Consider the following 15,246-nt stretch of genomic DNA (forward strand, 5'->3'; position numbering starts at 1 on the left):
TACTATTTTTGCCCTTCAGGCATTAGCAAGTGTCCTGTTCCAAACACAGGCTAAAGCAGTGCAGGAACATTCAGTCTTGGCAGTTTCTCTTAGACTGGTTTCATTAGAAGATGCTGCAAGTGACCATTTCACATGTTCAAAGGTGAGGATTCCACTTTGTCCAAAATTGGATGACTGAAGAAAACTGTCTACAGGTGCAATATAAACATTCTCCCACTGTTCCATGGTATTTCAGAGAAAGCATGTAAAACCTAAGTTAGTAACATCTACAGGGGATTATAGTGTACAATTGGCAGCATTGTCACAAATCAAATCAATTCAGAAATTCACATAAGTATGTATTCATAGTACTTAATTCTACATTAGAGGCATGGTATTGAATCCACAGAAGTAACTGTGACAATAACATTCCAAATACAATACATTTTAAGTTTGTTAAGATAGTAGGACCTTTAATCAAATTATAGCAACTCATATTGAGATTAGCCATGTTTGCAGTGTACCCTTTGAAAAATTACTCATGACTAATGAAGTTCTACAGATTTCAATAGGTATAATCTAGATCTAATCCAGTTATTTCACATGCACAAATTATTATAATTATGTATGTAATTTCTAAGCTAGGAACTCCAAAACCATTCATTCACCCAGCAAAAAGTTTTGAAGTTCCTGGCTCAGAAATGTCTGAAATTTCAATTCTGAGTATCCCATGAAGAGAGCCTTAAGAGTGTTCAGGTCTTTGCAGCTAATAAACAGATCATCTTTTGAACATCTTGAGGCATGTCTCTTGTTTCTCTTGCATACCTGACAACAGAACAAGGAGTCCCTGCTGCCTCTCATCAGAGAGAACAATGGGGATTCCCTTAACAAGCACAAGGAATTACCAGTGTGATCTCTGCTTGAAGTTAGCAGAGACTTCTATCTTTCTAAGAAGGATAGGGTTTTATGAAGAGGCTATATTGTGGGAAAGGTGCTTGGGAGCCTCTATAGACCAAATTCTTAACTCTTGGTGGTCTAGAATAATCTCCTAGGCCTTTGGAAATTACCAGATGGTAACAGTCTTATGTTTTGTAATGACACTCGGTCTGCTTTGCAGATTTCAGATGATTGGCCAGGATATAGTTTGGATCTGTTTTCCTATCCGCAACACTACTATGGAGATCTTGATTATGTGTTGATACCACATGGGATCATTGTTGACAGGTAAGGATTTGTATAAAGGGCACATATGAAAATGAAATGTTTCATTTTTTGCAGCGCAGGAATTGTTGATTGATTTTGGAAGGAAGGATTAATCCAGCCATCACTAAATCAATCCCCTGCTTGCTAAATAACAGCATTAGTGTTTCTACTGTAATGTTTAACACAGAATGCTGTACCTTTAAATAATTGTACTGTATTTAGGATGCTGATACTCACCAGAGGGGGCTGTATCAGTAAATTACTGTAGGTCTCAGGGTGGGAAGGTGGTATCTTTCTTGCATTGAATAGATGGGTATCAATGATCAGAATTAGTTCCTTTTTTAGTTTTCTGTACTCAGCTAAATATTTTAATGGTTTAATGTCCTCCCTTCTCCCTTTTTAATGAGATTTGGTTATCATGCAACCAATCATACACCCATAGCCCCCTCTCTCACTTTTGACTTGCTGTATGGGGAGCTATTTAACAGTTGCTACAACAGGTGAGCGCAAGGCTACAGTATCTGTTGCATTATAAAATGGGAGTTGGAGTGCACACATGCCAAGTTCCTCCTCTACAGTGAGCTCCATACTCACTGTCTTCAAGTATACCTTTATTCCTGATGTATGCACTGAAGAGCTGTCATGTTAAATGTTTAATCTGTGAGATGCTTTGAATGTGAATGTGGAAATAGCCAAAGGGCTTAAATGTCACAAGAAATTCCTAAGGGTGCTCCTTGTAATGCTTAGTTGTAAGGAATAAAAGAGGGAGATATTAAAGAACATTCAGCATCTCCTTTCTGCAGACAAGCAACAGCACCTGGGGCTTTTATACTCTTCACGCCATAATCAACATTAATTAAATATCTGAAGTAGTGGACTGAGAAAGAGAAATTTTAATTTCTGATGCATAAGAAACACAATCCCAAGTTGTGAAAATTGAAGGTTGAGATGTTGCTGTTGTTTTATAGTTAATGTTAGCTGTTGTAAAGGTAACTCTTTACCACAATTTCTTTTTTATTTACAAAATAAGCTTTCACTTAGAGAAATCTGTCATCCATGATCCCAGGTTGCTTAAAATGACTGTAAACCCAGTATTTCACAAGTAATATTACTTGTTATGCCAAAATAATAATAACAAAGTTATATGTCATTCAATAATTTTGCAAAACATATTGTAATTATGCCCACATTATCCCACTCCCTGTTCACCCAAATTAATACATGGCAGGTGTTGTTGCTATGTGACCCTGTTATTTCCAAGCTTGAGTGAAAATGTACATAAGAGAGCTGCCCATATATTGTTGGATGCCGTATGTCATCACATTTTTATGTGTAAAAGATGTAAGTTTTCTATCTAAAGATCCTAAGCAGTTTCTGGTGGTTTTGTTTGTCTCATTCATGTAGAACTTACTTTTGTAATGTATGCTTTGGGGCTCATGCTGACTGGTGATATGTGCCATACCATTTAATATTTCCTTATGCTTCTTGCCTATTCTCATTGCTTCCCTATTCAAACACCTACCTTTAAAAAAATTAGCACATTCACTGTGGGTGTCTCCAATTCCTTCATTTCCTCCCTTTTTCCCAGATATAATATGTAATCCACAGTTTCCTTCTCATTCTGTTCTCCAAATGCCTCCTTTCAGTATAAAAAACCCAGAAATCTGTACAGCCCTAGCCCTATAGTGTTAAATAGTTAAGCTCCAATGATTTTATTTCTGTGCTTGGACAAGATCAAACTTCACCATACACAGAAATTGCCAGTCTCCGTTCACTATATACAGCAGTTGCCAGTCTCCCATATGGAATGGACCTAGCAAGGCACCAGTGTAGTTAAAGGAAACTGCCTCCCTCTCCATTCAATTGCAATAGTGTATTACCTGTCCATAAGTATCCCCAGCTTCTCTTGTCCCATCAAGAGTCCATATAGACATTCTTATTTCAGCACTGACCTCTTCTCTTTACCTTTTGTTTATTGCTCTCTCACCTTCCCGTGCATTTAGAAGCATTTGTTTTTACCGTGTACTCTGCCTCCCTGCTGAAAAAATGCTGTTGTGTAGGTATTTGGAGACGATCTTGTCCCACTGTCTGGGTGATTAACTTCTCCCATGCACACAGCTATCAGGCTCTTGGCTGGGAAGACAGGTGGACAATGAATAAGAAAATCAAATCATACCATAGACAGGGCATGCTTTATAAAACTGAGATTTATCCATGGTCGATTGTAACAGCTTTGGGGTGCTCCTGGGCTTTTTCCTTCATCTGACATCTCAGGTGGATGCGATGGTCAGGAGTACTTGTTATCAGCTTCTACTGATATGCCAACTGTACCCCTTCCTGGAGCAGGGAAACCTTGAAACAGTAATACATGTGTTGGTAACCTCTTGGCTCAACTTCTGTAACACGCTGTAATTGGGGCTACCCTTGTGCCAAAATATGGCAGCCAGGTTGGTTACCGGCTTACCTAGAACTGCCCACATTACACCACTTCTAAAATCTCTCACTGGCTGCCTATTAGTTTCCAGGAAAGATACAATGTGTTGGTTTTAACCTTTAAAGCCCTACATAGCTTGGGTCCTGACTACTGGCGTGAGCGTCTCCTTCCATATAATCCACCCAGTACACTTCGGTCCTCTGGAAAGAATCTGCTACAACCCAAGAAGACTAGACTTTCAGCAGTGACCCAGAGGTCCTTCTCATCAGCCACTCCTAGACTCTAGAACGACCTGCCAGACGAGATCCGTCAGATTACCACCTTGGAAGCCTTTAAGAAGGCTATTAAAGCGGATCTCTTCTGGCAGGCCTTTCCAGACTAGATTAGACTACTGACTTGCCTCCCCCCTACTTTCACCTTTAAGCCATCGTTGTGACACTGGAAATGTCATTGATACCAGCTCTTCAGACCTCCCCCCCCCCCCCAAACATAAAACCAAATCTGCCCAAACCTTTTTTTTAACTTTATTGGTCCTGGAATGTTTAAAAATTTTCCTGTTTAATTTCTTTTTAAGGTTTGATTAATGATTTTATGTTTGGGGGGTTTGGGGTTTGGGGGGTTTAATTGTATTTTAAAATTGTATGTGATTTTATCTTGATAGTCTTGTAATCCAGTTTGATTCTTTCAAGAAAAAGCAGAATATAAATAAATACTATTAACAAAATTTGGATGGTGGTGTTCATCCAGATATAGATGTCATCTGTTTTTATTTCATCATTCTGAATGGGATATGCATTTAGGTGCACTTCTCCAGTCACATTCTAGTCATGTACACACAGTGTATTTTGTGCAACTTAGTGGAATAAGGATGAATATGTTTTTGATTTCAGGCCATGTATGATCTTTCATTCTTTTGTATTGCATCACAAAATATGCTTGCTGTGAAAAATCCAAGTCTTACCATATGTTTACCCTTAATTTTTGCTCTAGGATAGAACGTTTGGCCAAAGATATCATGCAAGATATTGGATACAATGACATTGTGGTTCTCTGTGTACTTAAAGGTGGCTACAAATTCTGTGCTGATCTTGTGGAGCATATTAAGAACCTCAGTAGAAATTCAGAAAGGTTCATCTCCATGAAAGTTGATTTTGTCAGGCTGAAAAGTTATTGTGTAAGTAATGAGCTTTGTTTTTACATACTGTTTAATTGAAATGTTGTTTGAAAACAGCAGTGAAGACTACACATGGGGTTGGATCCAGATTTAATTGTTTTGAAACTGTGATCACATAGTTAGGTTTATGTAAATTTAGCTGGTTGTAATGTGTGAACCTACCTATGTTGAGAATTTGTGGTTTATTAACCACCAACAAACCTTAACCTCCAAACCCAGAATCATGACTTATCATTGGCTTATTTATCCAGCTGCCCATCCTAAAATAGAACTTGAGAAAAGGACAAGAAACATTCAGAAATTAGGAAAGCAAACCACACTTTGCTTGGCTGTTTGTCATGTTATTTAGTACTTAAGTAGCCATTTAATACAAACCATAGTTTGCTGTGATGTACAAATGTGCTTTAAGATAAACCCAACTGTAGTTACTGGGGCTTAATTTAATCATCAATGGGATGTAAATTCTTGTAATTAAAGTCTTTTTGATTTCAGTGGATCAACCAAATCTGGACAGAGTTTTGCTCCAATCTATTGATAGATTGGTTGTTTTTTTTAAAAAAAAATCTGCTGGTATTAAACTCTTGTCTTCAAACCCTTTGATGTAGTACAACTCAGTGGATAAACTAATAATACAATGGATTACAAAATATGATCTGTTGAAACAGGATAACAAAAACTGAGCACAACTTCTCAGGAGCACTACTGATTTTGTATGTGTGTGTACGTCAGGAAAATTACAATATCCAGAGTTGCATGGACCTGTTTAAAACCAAGTTTTGAGGTTTTAATTCTAGCCTCATTGACCTGTTTACATAACACATTGAACCAGCATGTGAGGACAATGCACTAGTCCCATCTTCTCTGTTCTCTGCCTGAATAGGATAATAACTGTTGTAACATGAAGCTGTTCACAGTTTGTCAGGTTCTGTACCAGTATTGTACAGTCATGTTCATACAACAAACCCCATCACTAGCCTGTAATAATGGCTTCGATCAGTGCTTCTTAAGGTATCTGATGTGTGGGACTGGGAGAGTTTTTTCCAGTGGGACAGAAATCAGCACAATATTTGTACCTATTGATTACATTTGTTTCTTTCTTTCCTGGAAACTTGCTGCAGAACAGCAGCCAACAGGTCATGGACCACTACTTTCAGTATCACTGGTTTAGATTAGATGTGTGTATATATACTGGGAGCCTTCTTACTTTGATAAATGTGTTTTTTCCCATTCAAATTTAATATTTTCTCTCTCCCCCCTCTAACATGCTTCCCAGATAGTAGTTTCCAGACGGTGGTTTCTCACATACCATTTTATTTTTCTCCCTTCATGCTTCTGTTTACTAACCATTTCCTGTTTCTCTCTTCCTTAAGGGACTCCTGCTGCTTTCTGTTCACTTTATGTAGCTGTGCTCTTTTCTTTCTCCAACTGTTTGTCTCCAAGAACCATGTCCAAGTATTGTAAATACTGGTGGAATTCTGGTGCCTTTTCTTGCTCCATGTTCAGCACTCATGGCTAAAAGGTTAGTTTGCTGCAGACTAAGTAAATGAAAGGATGAAGGAAGCTTTTGGATTTAATCACTAAGAACATTTTCATTAAAGTTAGTCCCAAATGCACACACATTTTACTTCTTAGAAAGCTTCCTGTCCTACTAACAGGCAGTTTGACAGAAAGTATAAGCTTGCATGTAACAGTAGGTCAAAAATTCTGGCTTAATAAACCATGATAAAAGCAGCTAGAAGAAAGTACTTTATCACCCAATATGTAGTTAAACTACAGCATTTGTTATTGCAAGAATTAGTGATGACTGTCATCTTTCATGTCTCTTTATAAAATAGAAACAAATTCTTGCAGGATGAGATTGTGATGGGGCAACCAGTCATGATGAATATATATTCCTTCCAGCACCAGATCCAGTGCATTTCTATAGATCAGTTGCTGGGAGTTTGAAGGGGGAGGGGGGACAGAATTCATGGCTAAAGTACAACCGAAAACTAGTAATGTAGGATCACTGCTGCTTCCTGTTTCACATGTTAAGCCGCCTTTGTTCCCCTTCAGAAACTGGAACTTGTGTCCATCAATGAGGTCCTAGATATCTTGTACAAATAGTGGAGCTGTCAGACACCTCATACTACTGCCCAGGGTGTCAATATTTGACTTACATGATGCTAATCCCCCCCCCCCCCCCCGGCCTGGTAACATCTCCAGTCTTTAAACTTGATTCAGCCAAGAACACAGCTGTGGTTACCACTAGCTAAGGACAGAACATTAAATAACGGTAATGCTAGCAGTTCACACAACCATAGAGAACATCTTATTTTGAACTTGCTTCATGTATCTAATCTTTTGGGAAGTTATTTATTGTATTTATGTAGTACAGAAGCAGTTTATTTGAACTGTTTCATATGATCACTTGCCCATAGGCTTTAAGTATTGTTCTTAGCAATGACTGATGAATATCTAAATCTCAGGCTTCAAAGTGACATTGTCTGCTCCTGTTATCAAGAAAGTAACTCTTCTTATATGTCTGTATTGTAAGAAATCATTAAAAGAAAGTTGTTTTGCTAGAGTCTAAATCATGTGATATAAAGTTTAGAAGATTGTATGGCTTGACTTAGAGTTCTCTTTCTTAATCCTTTGAAAATCATCAAAATCATTTGTGGTATCTGGAACATAACTAATTAAAAATGTGACACACCCACACACCCGAATAACAACCCAGATACACAATGGTTACATTGATATGTGCCCACAAGCATTGACATTACATGTTTGCTTTTCCTGCATCCCGTTGTTTCAAATTTATTTTCCAGTCCTTCATTCTCAGCGGTGTTGTCACAAACAGAAGACTCAGTGCCTCAAAACATTGCAAATGCACAACAATACTGCCCTTGTGTTGCTGCGAAGCTGACCCTTTGAGGGAATCTAGTGACATTAATTAATTAATTCAGGTTTCGGTGAATCACTGTTGATTTTTATAAGATACATTGTAAATTTAAAGCTCTAATCCAAGCATGGGAAGTTACTTTATAAAATTAATTTGCAACATTACATTACCAAAACACCCCTCTATAGTTATTTATAATTTTAGTTGCAGTTTTAAAAAGTTGACTGTTTCCTTCCCCATTTCTCAACAACAAGTAAAATAATGGCTTTTTACCTTTTTTAAAATACTGAGCACAACAGCACAAGATAGCACTCAAACCTTCTGCTATATCTCCTCCACCATTTAATAAGATTGCTAACTGTAAAGGCAGTTAAAAGATGAGTATAACATAGCCTCATTAAGTTATAGTCATTTTGTAAATTAGTTATAAATTTGTTATTGAGGAAAGACACTGAATTCAAGTAACTCGTTGTTTGTAAACTAGTTACTCCCAAGCTCTGTCTCTAATATGTATGTGTGTGCTAAACTAGATAACTGCAGACAAAAATGGATTAGCTTGAATTAGCATGTGAAATTCAGACTTTTTTTGTAGGCCCTTGGTCACCAGGCCTACAAAAGACCTTTGTCTGTTAGCACTTTTCCTACTGGCCCATATTTCTTCTGTCCCTAGGCCCTGACTGAGTTTTAGTTTTTCCTGGGCTCCACTTTCTTCCTATGACTGTCTTCCCTTAACACCTCTCTCTCCTCCACTTGGGATTCCTGTGGGTTGCAGCTGAATTGACCATGCTGGCTGGATGATGCCAGCAGTTGTAATCCAAAACTGTAATTTTTCTAGGTACTGGGTCTCAGTTTCTCACCCTGATTCCTACCTTTCCCCCTCTTCCATCAGCTGTTTCTCCCCCTGGACTGTCTTTCACCTGGCATCCCCTCTCACTTCAGAAGTCAATATTTTTGCACCCTTCTTTATACTAATAGTCTTCACACATGTTGGACTACAACTCCATAACCTGCAGAGGGGACAAACACCTGCACATCTAGAGGGCACAGGGTTGGAGAAGGCTTATTGATGGGCGTGGGCTGTGAGAATTTGCTTCTTGTTGCTTTTTCTTAATCTCTAGTATAATGGGGGATACTGTGGCTATGAATGAACTAATTGCTTCTTATATTGAGATCATCATTCTGGCTTCTGGGTATGGGAGCACTCCAAAGGGACACTTGATTACTACTGGATATTCAGTTGCTAATTTATTAAAGTTTCAGTGTGCATTTATAATGGGGCAAGTGCATGTTCTGCGGGCCCAAATAACATTTGCCAAGCAAAATTACTACACTAAAAGCCAATGAACAACAGTGCTCTGCAAATGCTGCCTGTGGGAACTCGTTTCCCTTAATTCACTGCAGTAAACTAAGTGCTTGTTAGGCTTGCTGATTCTAGAGCATCTGAGTGCCATGCTCCTCTCATTTTGACAGTTAGTGTATCTTTACCTATTTTGTGTGGAAATTAAAACTTGTGACTCTCTCTGATGAAAACACACACTCCCCTCCACCCCATAATGTTAAAAAAAAAATCTCCATTAGTTCAGCTGGTAAAGGCATTTCCTTGGAAGAAGTTAATGTTAAATATGCAGTTCTCTGTCCTTTCATATCTGTGGCTAAAGTGGTGATTTGTGTTGTCTTCTTTCACAGCATGTAGTCATGGATTAATTACAGATTGGCGCCTGCCTGGTGGAATGAATTCCCATAACTCCCAGAGCCAATGTTTGCACTAATTTAGGATGAGTTTTTAAAATGGGTGGGAGAGACAGCTATGAGAAGCCAGTTAACACAGAATTTGGCCCTGTGCTTGAAACTTTGGCAAGAAATACTGGGCAAATAATCTTCTTTTTCTCATTTTTTTTCATAGGAACTACTTGAGCATTAGAAGAAAAGCTAACAAGGGCAATTTTAACTGATTGAATTAGGCTTCTTTAAGTTTTAATTTGGAAACTTACTGAAATGTATACATACATGACAGTGTGTAATATGCTGATGAATGAGCTGGCAGGTGGTATTAAGTCTGATAACCAATGCCACCTGCCAGCTCATTCAGTGGTATAACACACACTGTCACATATGTCCAAAACAAGATGGAAACAACAAAGGAAAGGGACTCCATTTTGGTGGGTTTAGAAAAGTAATGTTCTAAGCTCTAGTACGTACATGTACACACAGATGTTCAAAAGAAGCAAATATATGTGTGCAAGGTGTAAGAGCTTTGGAACAGGCCTTAGCTCAGCGATGAGAGAATGTCTCATTGAAAATGTCTTGGGTTATCTATCTTATGCCTTGACAACATTTTATCTGAAATCTTGAACTGTTGCTAGTTATGCAAAGAGATCTTGCAGCACCTTTGAGACTAACTGGATAGAAGATGTTGTTGCATAAGCTTTCGTGGACACTGTCTACTTCTTCAGATGCCAAGTCTACAAAAATTTATGCTACAACATTTTCTACACAGTCTCAAAGGTGCTACAACATCCCTTTGCATACTGATACGTCAGACTAACACAGCTATGTCTCTATTGCTAGTTGGTCTGACTTATATAAAATGGTTTCCTGTATTCTTGTCTTTGTACACAAGAGGACCAAAGTCAAATTGATCAGTACACCATTCTCTTTGTCACTTAGGATCATAATTGCCTGTGTGGTTCAGTGAAAGAATATACTGGATGGTTTTCAGTTACTCTGCTCTATTGATGTGCCAGCCATTGATGGCTTGTTCTGCAAAATCACCTCTCCCGGGCTATTATTCATCCCTGAAGCTGCTGTTGAGGTAGACATGGGAAAAGGCAGATCAGGATCTACTGTAGATTTCAGTACAATTTTCAGTAGATTGCAAGTTTCTGATCCCTCCCTGTCTCACAAAAGCAACAAACAACACCCCCCCCCCTTTAAGAAAGCTTAAGGGAAAACCAGGAGTGAATTTTTGTGCAAAGAGACTTTTGGTCTTGGTTCTGGCAGTGATAATAAATTCTTAGCCTGAGCTAGAACTTAGAGGTGACCTCTTTCTTGGCAAACATAGTTTTAGACCACAACTCCTAGAATCCTTGGCTCCACCCAGATTATATCAAGGTTCTGTGACTATACACTGATATTTTAAATCTTTGTTAGAGTGTTGTTCTTTGTGGTTCAGTTAGCACTATACTTTTATTTTTCTTATGAATTATGACTCAAAAGTCATAATTTCAAGAGCTCTGTCTAGTGATTGGTTCAGTTTAGTATTTTATTTTCTCAAGTGACAGCCATTTGGCTTTTTCTCTGACTGCCTCAAGTCAGAGAGAGAAAAAGAAAATGGAAATGAAGGGAGTGTCAGAAAAAGAGAAAGAAAAGGAGCATTCCTTGTTCTGGTCATACTCACCACTGCCTTTGGGCACCCCCACCATATGTAAGCACTCCCCAATAGTTATCCAGCCCATTGAATGTGGCACATGACAGAAAAGGGATTCTTCACCTCTACAGTAGGAGATTGTGTTGAACACCACAACCATGCACACAAGACATGCTACTGATGCTGGGCAAACACACATGTCCATATAATTGGGATAAATATCACTGTAGGATAGTCTGGAATATATTTGAAAGTGGGAAAGGCACATTCTTGTATCTTGATAATCTTCATAGAACTGAGGTTGATGTTGGGTGGGAGGATGTACTGTAAGAATGCAGGTGAGGTAACTGATGTGTTATAAATAAGATTTACTCTATGCATAGCTTTTGCATATGGAGATAACGTGATTTAGATATGCAAACTAAAAGACATACACAGAACAACCATCCGAACACTTTGTACATTCTATTTAAAGATGAGTACTGCAGTGATTCATTCTTGATCATCTTGCTTAAGTTTAGCAAAAGTAAGACAAGGCTGAGGGGGATGAAAGCATAGTACTTTTATTCTGTGATAATTTTAATAGCCTGAATGGATCCCAATTTTGCCATGCAGAGAATTTCTACTTATTATTTGTATCCCTCTTTTCATACCAACACAGGGGACCATAAAGAGAGAAACAAGTATCACTGTAAACTGAAATATGTATCACCGTAAACATGAACACTGGTGAGCAACAAGCCACCAAAAACATGTGAAACTAATTTAAAAGGAAGCTCCCCTCTGGAAATCGGATCATGTTTTCTAGGCTGGGAAAGAATGGGCTAAATGAATGCCTCCAAGGGAGAGAGATCCAGAATTTAGGAACTGCCTCCACCAAAAGGTTCCTGCCCCATGTAATCAACAGACACTTCCAGAGCTTAGACTACAGCTCCCAGAAGCATCAAGTCACCATAACCAGTTAGCACTGGCTATGCTGGCTGGGGGATTCTAGGAACTGTTTTCCAAGCTCTGGACACATTTTAGATGTTGGCAAGAGGGAATACAGAGTCTGCACTGAAGATCTGTTCAAGCAGATGGCATCCTGAAAGAATAAGGTAGGATTTTAGATATCCTAGGTTTCATTGGTTATTGAATTGGGCTTGAAAACATAACAGGAACCACTGTGAACTTAATAGCATATGGACTTTTTTGTTCTAAATATTGGACTGTAAATGACAGCAGCATTCTGAATCATCTGTAATTCCAAATTCCTTGCAAAGGGAGTCCCAAATAAAGCACCTCAGTATTCTTTCACCCCAGAACTCCACTACATTATTCTGCTGTGTGTATAAACCAGGCCCACAGTTCTGTATCCCAGGCAGTGTGTTTGATATACTGTACATGGTTGTGTAGAGCATTCAGCATCCTGAGATTAATTACTACAGTCCTCCCAGTGAGCTACTTCAGTTAGCAGAGATGAAGAGGGCAGCATTGAGACATTCAAGGAAAAAGCTGTGGGTCTTATGAAAGTCAATCCTGCATTTTCTAAGCTTGTGTGCTGCCTTAATGGCATTGTTGAAACATGAGTCCAGTCTTTCTAGGACAGTGATGGGACCTAGAGGCCTCACAGATTATTTGGATGCAATTCCCATAGACCCTTTATACCATTAACTGTTGGTTAGTGCTGATGGAAGCTATAGGCCAAATGATCTGTAAGGCCAAAGATTTTCCATCCCTACTGTAGTTGGTTTCTGTAAATGAAATGAGAGAGGACGTCATTTTATTCTTTGCATCAGTTAGGACTAATCTTAGCTTTTTATTTAAGGGCATAAAACATAGAACTAGTGTAGTGGTTTGTGTGCTGGGCGATGACTGGAGACCAGGGTTCAGACTCCTGTTCAGCCATGGAAACCCACTGGGCGACCGTGAGCAAGTCACACTCTTTCAGCCTCAGAGGAAGGCAAAGGCAAACCCCCTCTGAACAAATATTGCCAAGAAAACCCCGCCTTAGCTCTGAAACAACATGAAGGAACACAGAAACACACAATAAAGTAGGTTCCTAAGGTATATGGCTTGCAAGGACATGCTTGAATGTTTGCAGATGTCCTCAAACTCTGAATACAAAGTCCCTTGGAATCCCACCAGGGAGAGAGTGCTTAGTAAAAAGTAGAATAAAAGTTACCTTAAGATGAGCCTCTGAATGCAGCATGTCTTGGCATTCATGTTCCCTTTGTGTAGAATTTTGATTACATTTTTAGTATGCCCAGCCCTGCTTGTATTGTATGCCATACTCCAGAACAAATACCAGGCACCCCATTGGTTATAGAAGATCTGGTGGAGGCTTTCAATCATAATGATGGGCTTAAACTGCCATAAATATTATCTTATTTCCTAACTGCCATACTAACAATGCTGCTTAGAGAGCATTTCCTTTCATTTAGCTCTGGAAAAGAGAGATCATTAATTGGAGCAAGCCCAGGAGCGTTGTAATTTCCTCAAGGAATTTGATGACATCCTTCACTGGCATCTCATAAGCCCTTTTACTTAAAATAGATCAGAGTGGGTGCCCTGCCTTGCAAGGCATAAGCCAGAAAGAGACAGTTTTGTTATTCATGAATGTGTCAACAGTAAGGCAGAATCGCTTAGCAAAATGCATCCTATTCCATACCCTTTCCGGTGACACGTCCTCAAATGGTTGTTAGGACTGAACATGGGTTTTGTTATGCTTAGGTTTATGAGATCTGCTTCTGCTCAGCTTCTGCTGATGAAGGATGTTGAACAGAAATCAAAAGCCAGAGTTTTGCCTGCTCTCAGACCTGTGCCTTACAGAACAAATTCCCTTTCATGGGTGCTTTCTGCACCGGCATTTGGGAAACGTCATCCGGACGTCCCATTTTAAAAAAGGGGCGTCTCTATAGACGCCCCTGGGCCTAGTCGGACTCCGACCGTACAAGATGGCGGCGCCCCTTCTACACGGGTGCCGCCATCTTACGTACTGGACCCCACAGCGTCCAGACGTGTCGCGCTGTTGTGACGTAGCGAGCGCGCCCCTGGCGCCTCGCTACGTCGCAAACGCGACGGTAAAAGAAGCTCCAATTTGGAGCTTCTTTTTTCGGTCCGCACGGGAGTCAGGCCGTCTGAAGGCTCCGGCTCCCCCGCGGACCTACTGGCGGCGGCGGCGGTCTGTACCCCGCCTTAGTTAGCTTGTTACAATTATATTCCACTTCTTTGTGGTGTGGGTCAGGCTGATGTTCTGCTTGTCAGTTTCCCAGAAGTGTCCGGTTGGCCACTGTTGGAAGTAGGATGGTAGAGTAGGTTAGAAGCATGGCTCATCAGTTGCTTTAATGTATAGCTCTTACCAGTTCACCACACATGTTCAGTGTCAAAGGACTGTGGAAATTTCATTTTAAAAAACTTTTAGGGCCACAAACCCCAAGGCCCTGGATAGGCAGGTCCAACTATTTGATCCAGCAGGGCTCATGTGTTTTTAATAAAATAAGAAAATCCATGTTGAATCAGACCAAGAGCCTGTCTAGTCCAGCATTCTGTTCTCACAGTGAAGCAGCTTTTCGTCAGTTCTGGGGCAAGTGGTATCTGAATGCCACACCCCCAAGTCACCCGGAAGCCAGGTGGCAAGTAATCACCAGCGCAGCGTCTGGACGACTTGGGGTGTATGTGTCGTGTCTAAATGTCACACCCCCAAGCCAGCACTGAGCTGGATTTTCAAGGCCGTCTGTTTCAGCCCTTCATTTATCAATGTTTGCCACTGAACTTGAGGGGCCATTCAGACTACCTTTTACCCCGGTTCAGAAACCGGATTAAAAGCGAGAAGTTCATATTGGCCCCAATTCTTTAACAACTGAATTCAAGGTTTGCACACTCGTTGAGGGGCAGATGCCCCTTGACGTGGGTTTGAAAGAGGGATTTTACCTGTATCTTTTGAGAAAAACCGGGTCCCTCCAAATGTGAACTTGGCCCCGGTCATGTTCGGGTCAAGTTCAGGGAAGGGATTAGGTCAGAGGGCGGAACATGCCTCTCCTCTCACAGACAACTCTCTCTCTCTCTCTCTCTCTCTCTCTCTCTCTCTCTTGAAATTTTTAATTTTTGACAGACTAAGCGAATAGTTCTACAGGTTGATACATATACATATTGATAGAATGTGTGTGCTTGTGCTACATTTCCCTTTCTGCTTGCTGCCAGCATGGCACTTCACTTTGCAAGAG

General features: G+C 39.9%; 1 protein-coding gene across 2 annotated transcripts in view; it reads left to right on the top strand.

Annotated features, from left to right (window-relative positions):
- Window positions 1–15,246, top strand: part of PRTFDC1 (phosphoribosyl transferase domain containing 1) — a 58,779-nt gene that overhangs the window by 7,812 nt on the left and 35,721 nt on the right. For both annotated transcript variants that reach the window (XM_042475359.1, XM_042475361.1), the window contains exons 2-3: window positions 1,097–1,203; window positions 4,607–4,790. In XM_042475359.1, coding sequence (XP_042331293.1) covers window positions 1,097–1,203; window positions 4,607–4,790 — 291 coding nt within the window. The remainder of the gene's footprint in view (window positions 1–1,096; window positions 1,204–4,606; window positions 4,791–15,246) is intronic.

This window comes from Sceloporus undulatus, chromosome 6 (assembly GCF_019175285.1).
Source record: "Sceloporus undulatus isolate JIND9_A2432 ecotype Alabama chromosome 6, SceUnd_v1.1, whole genome shotgun sequence".
NCBI lineage: Eukaryota > Metazoa > Chordata > Lepidosauria > Squamata > Phrynosomatidae > Sceloporus > Sceloporus undulatus.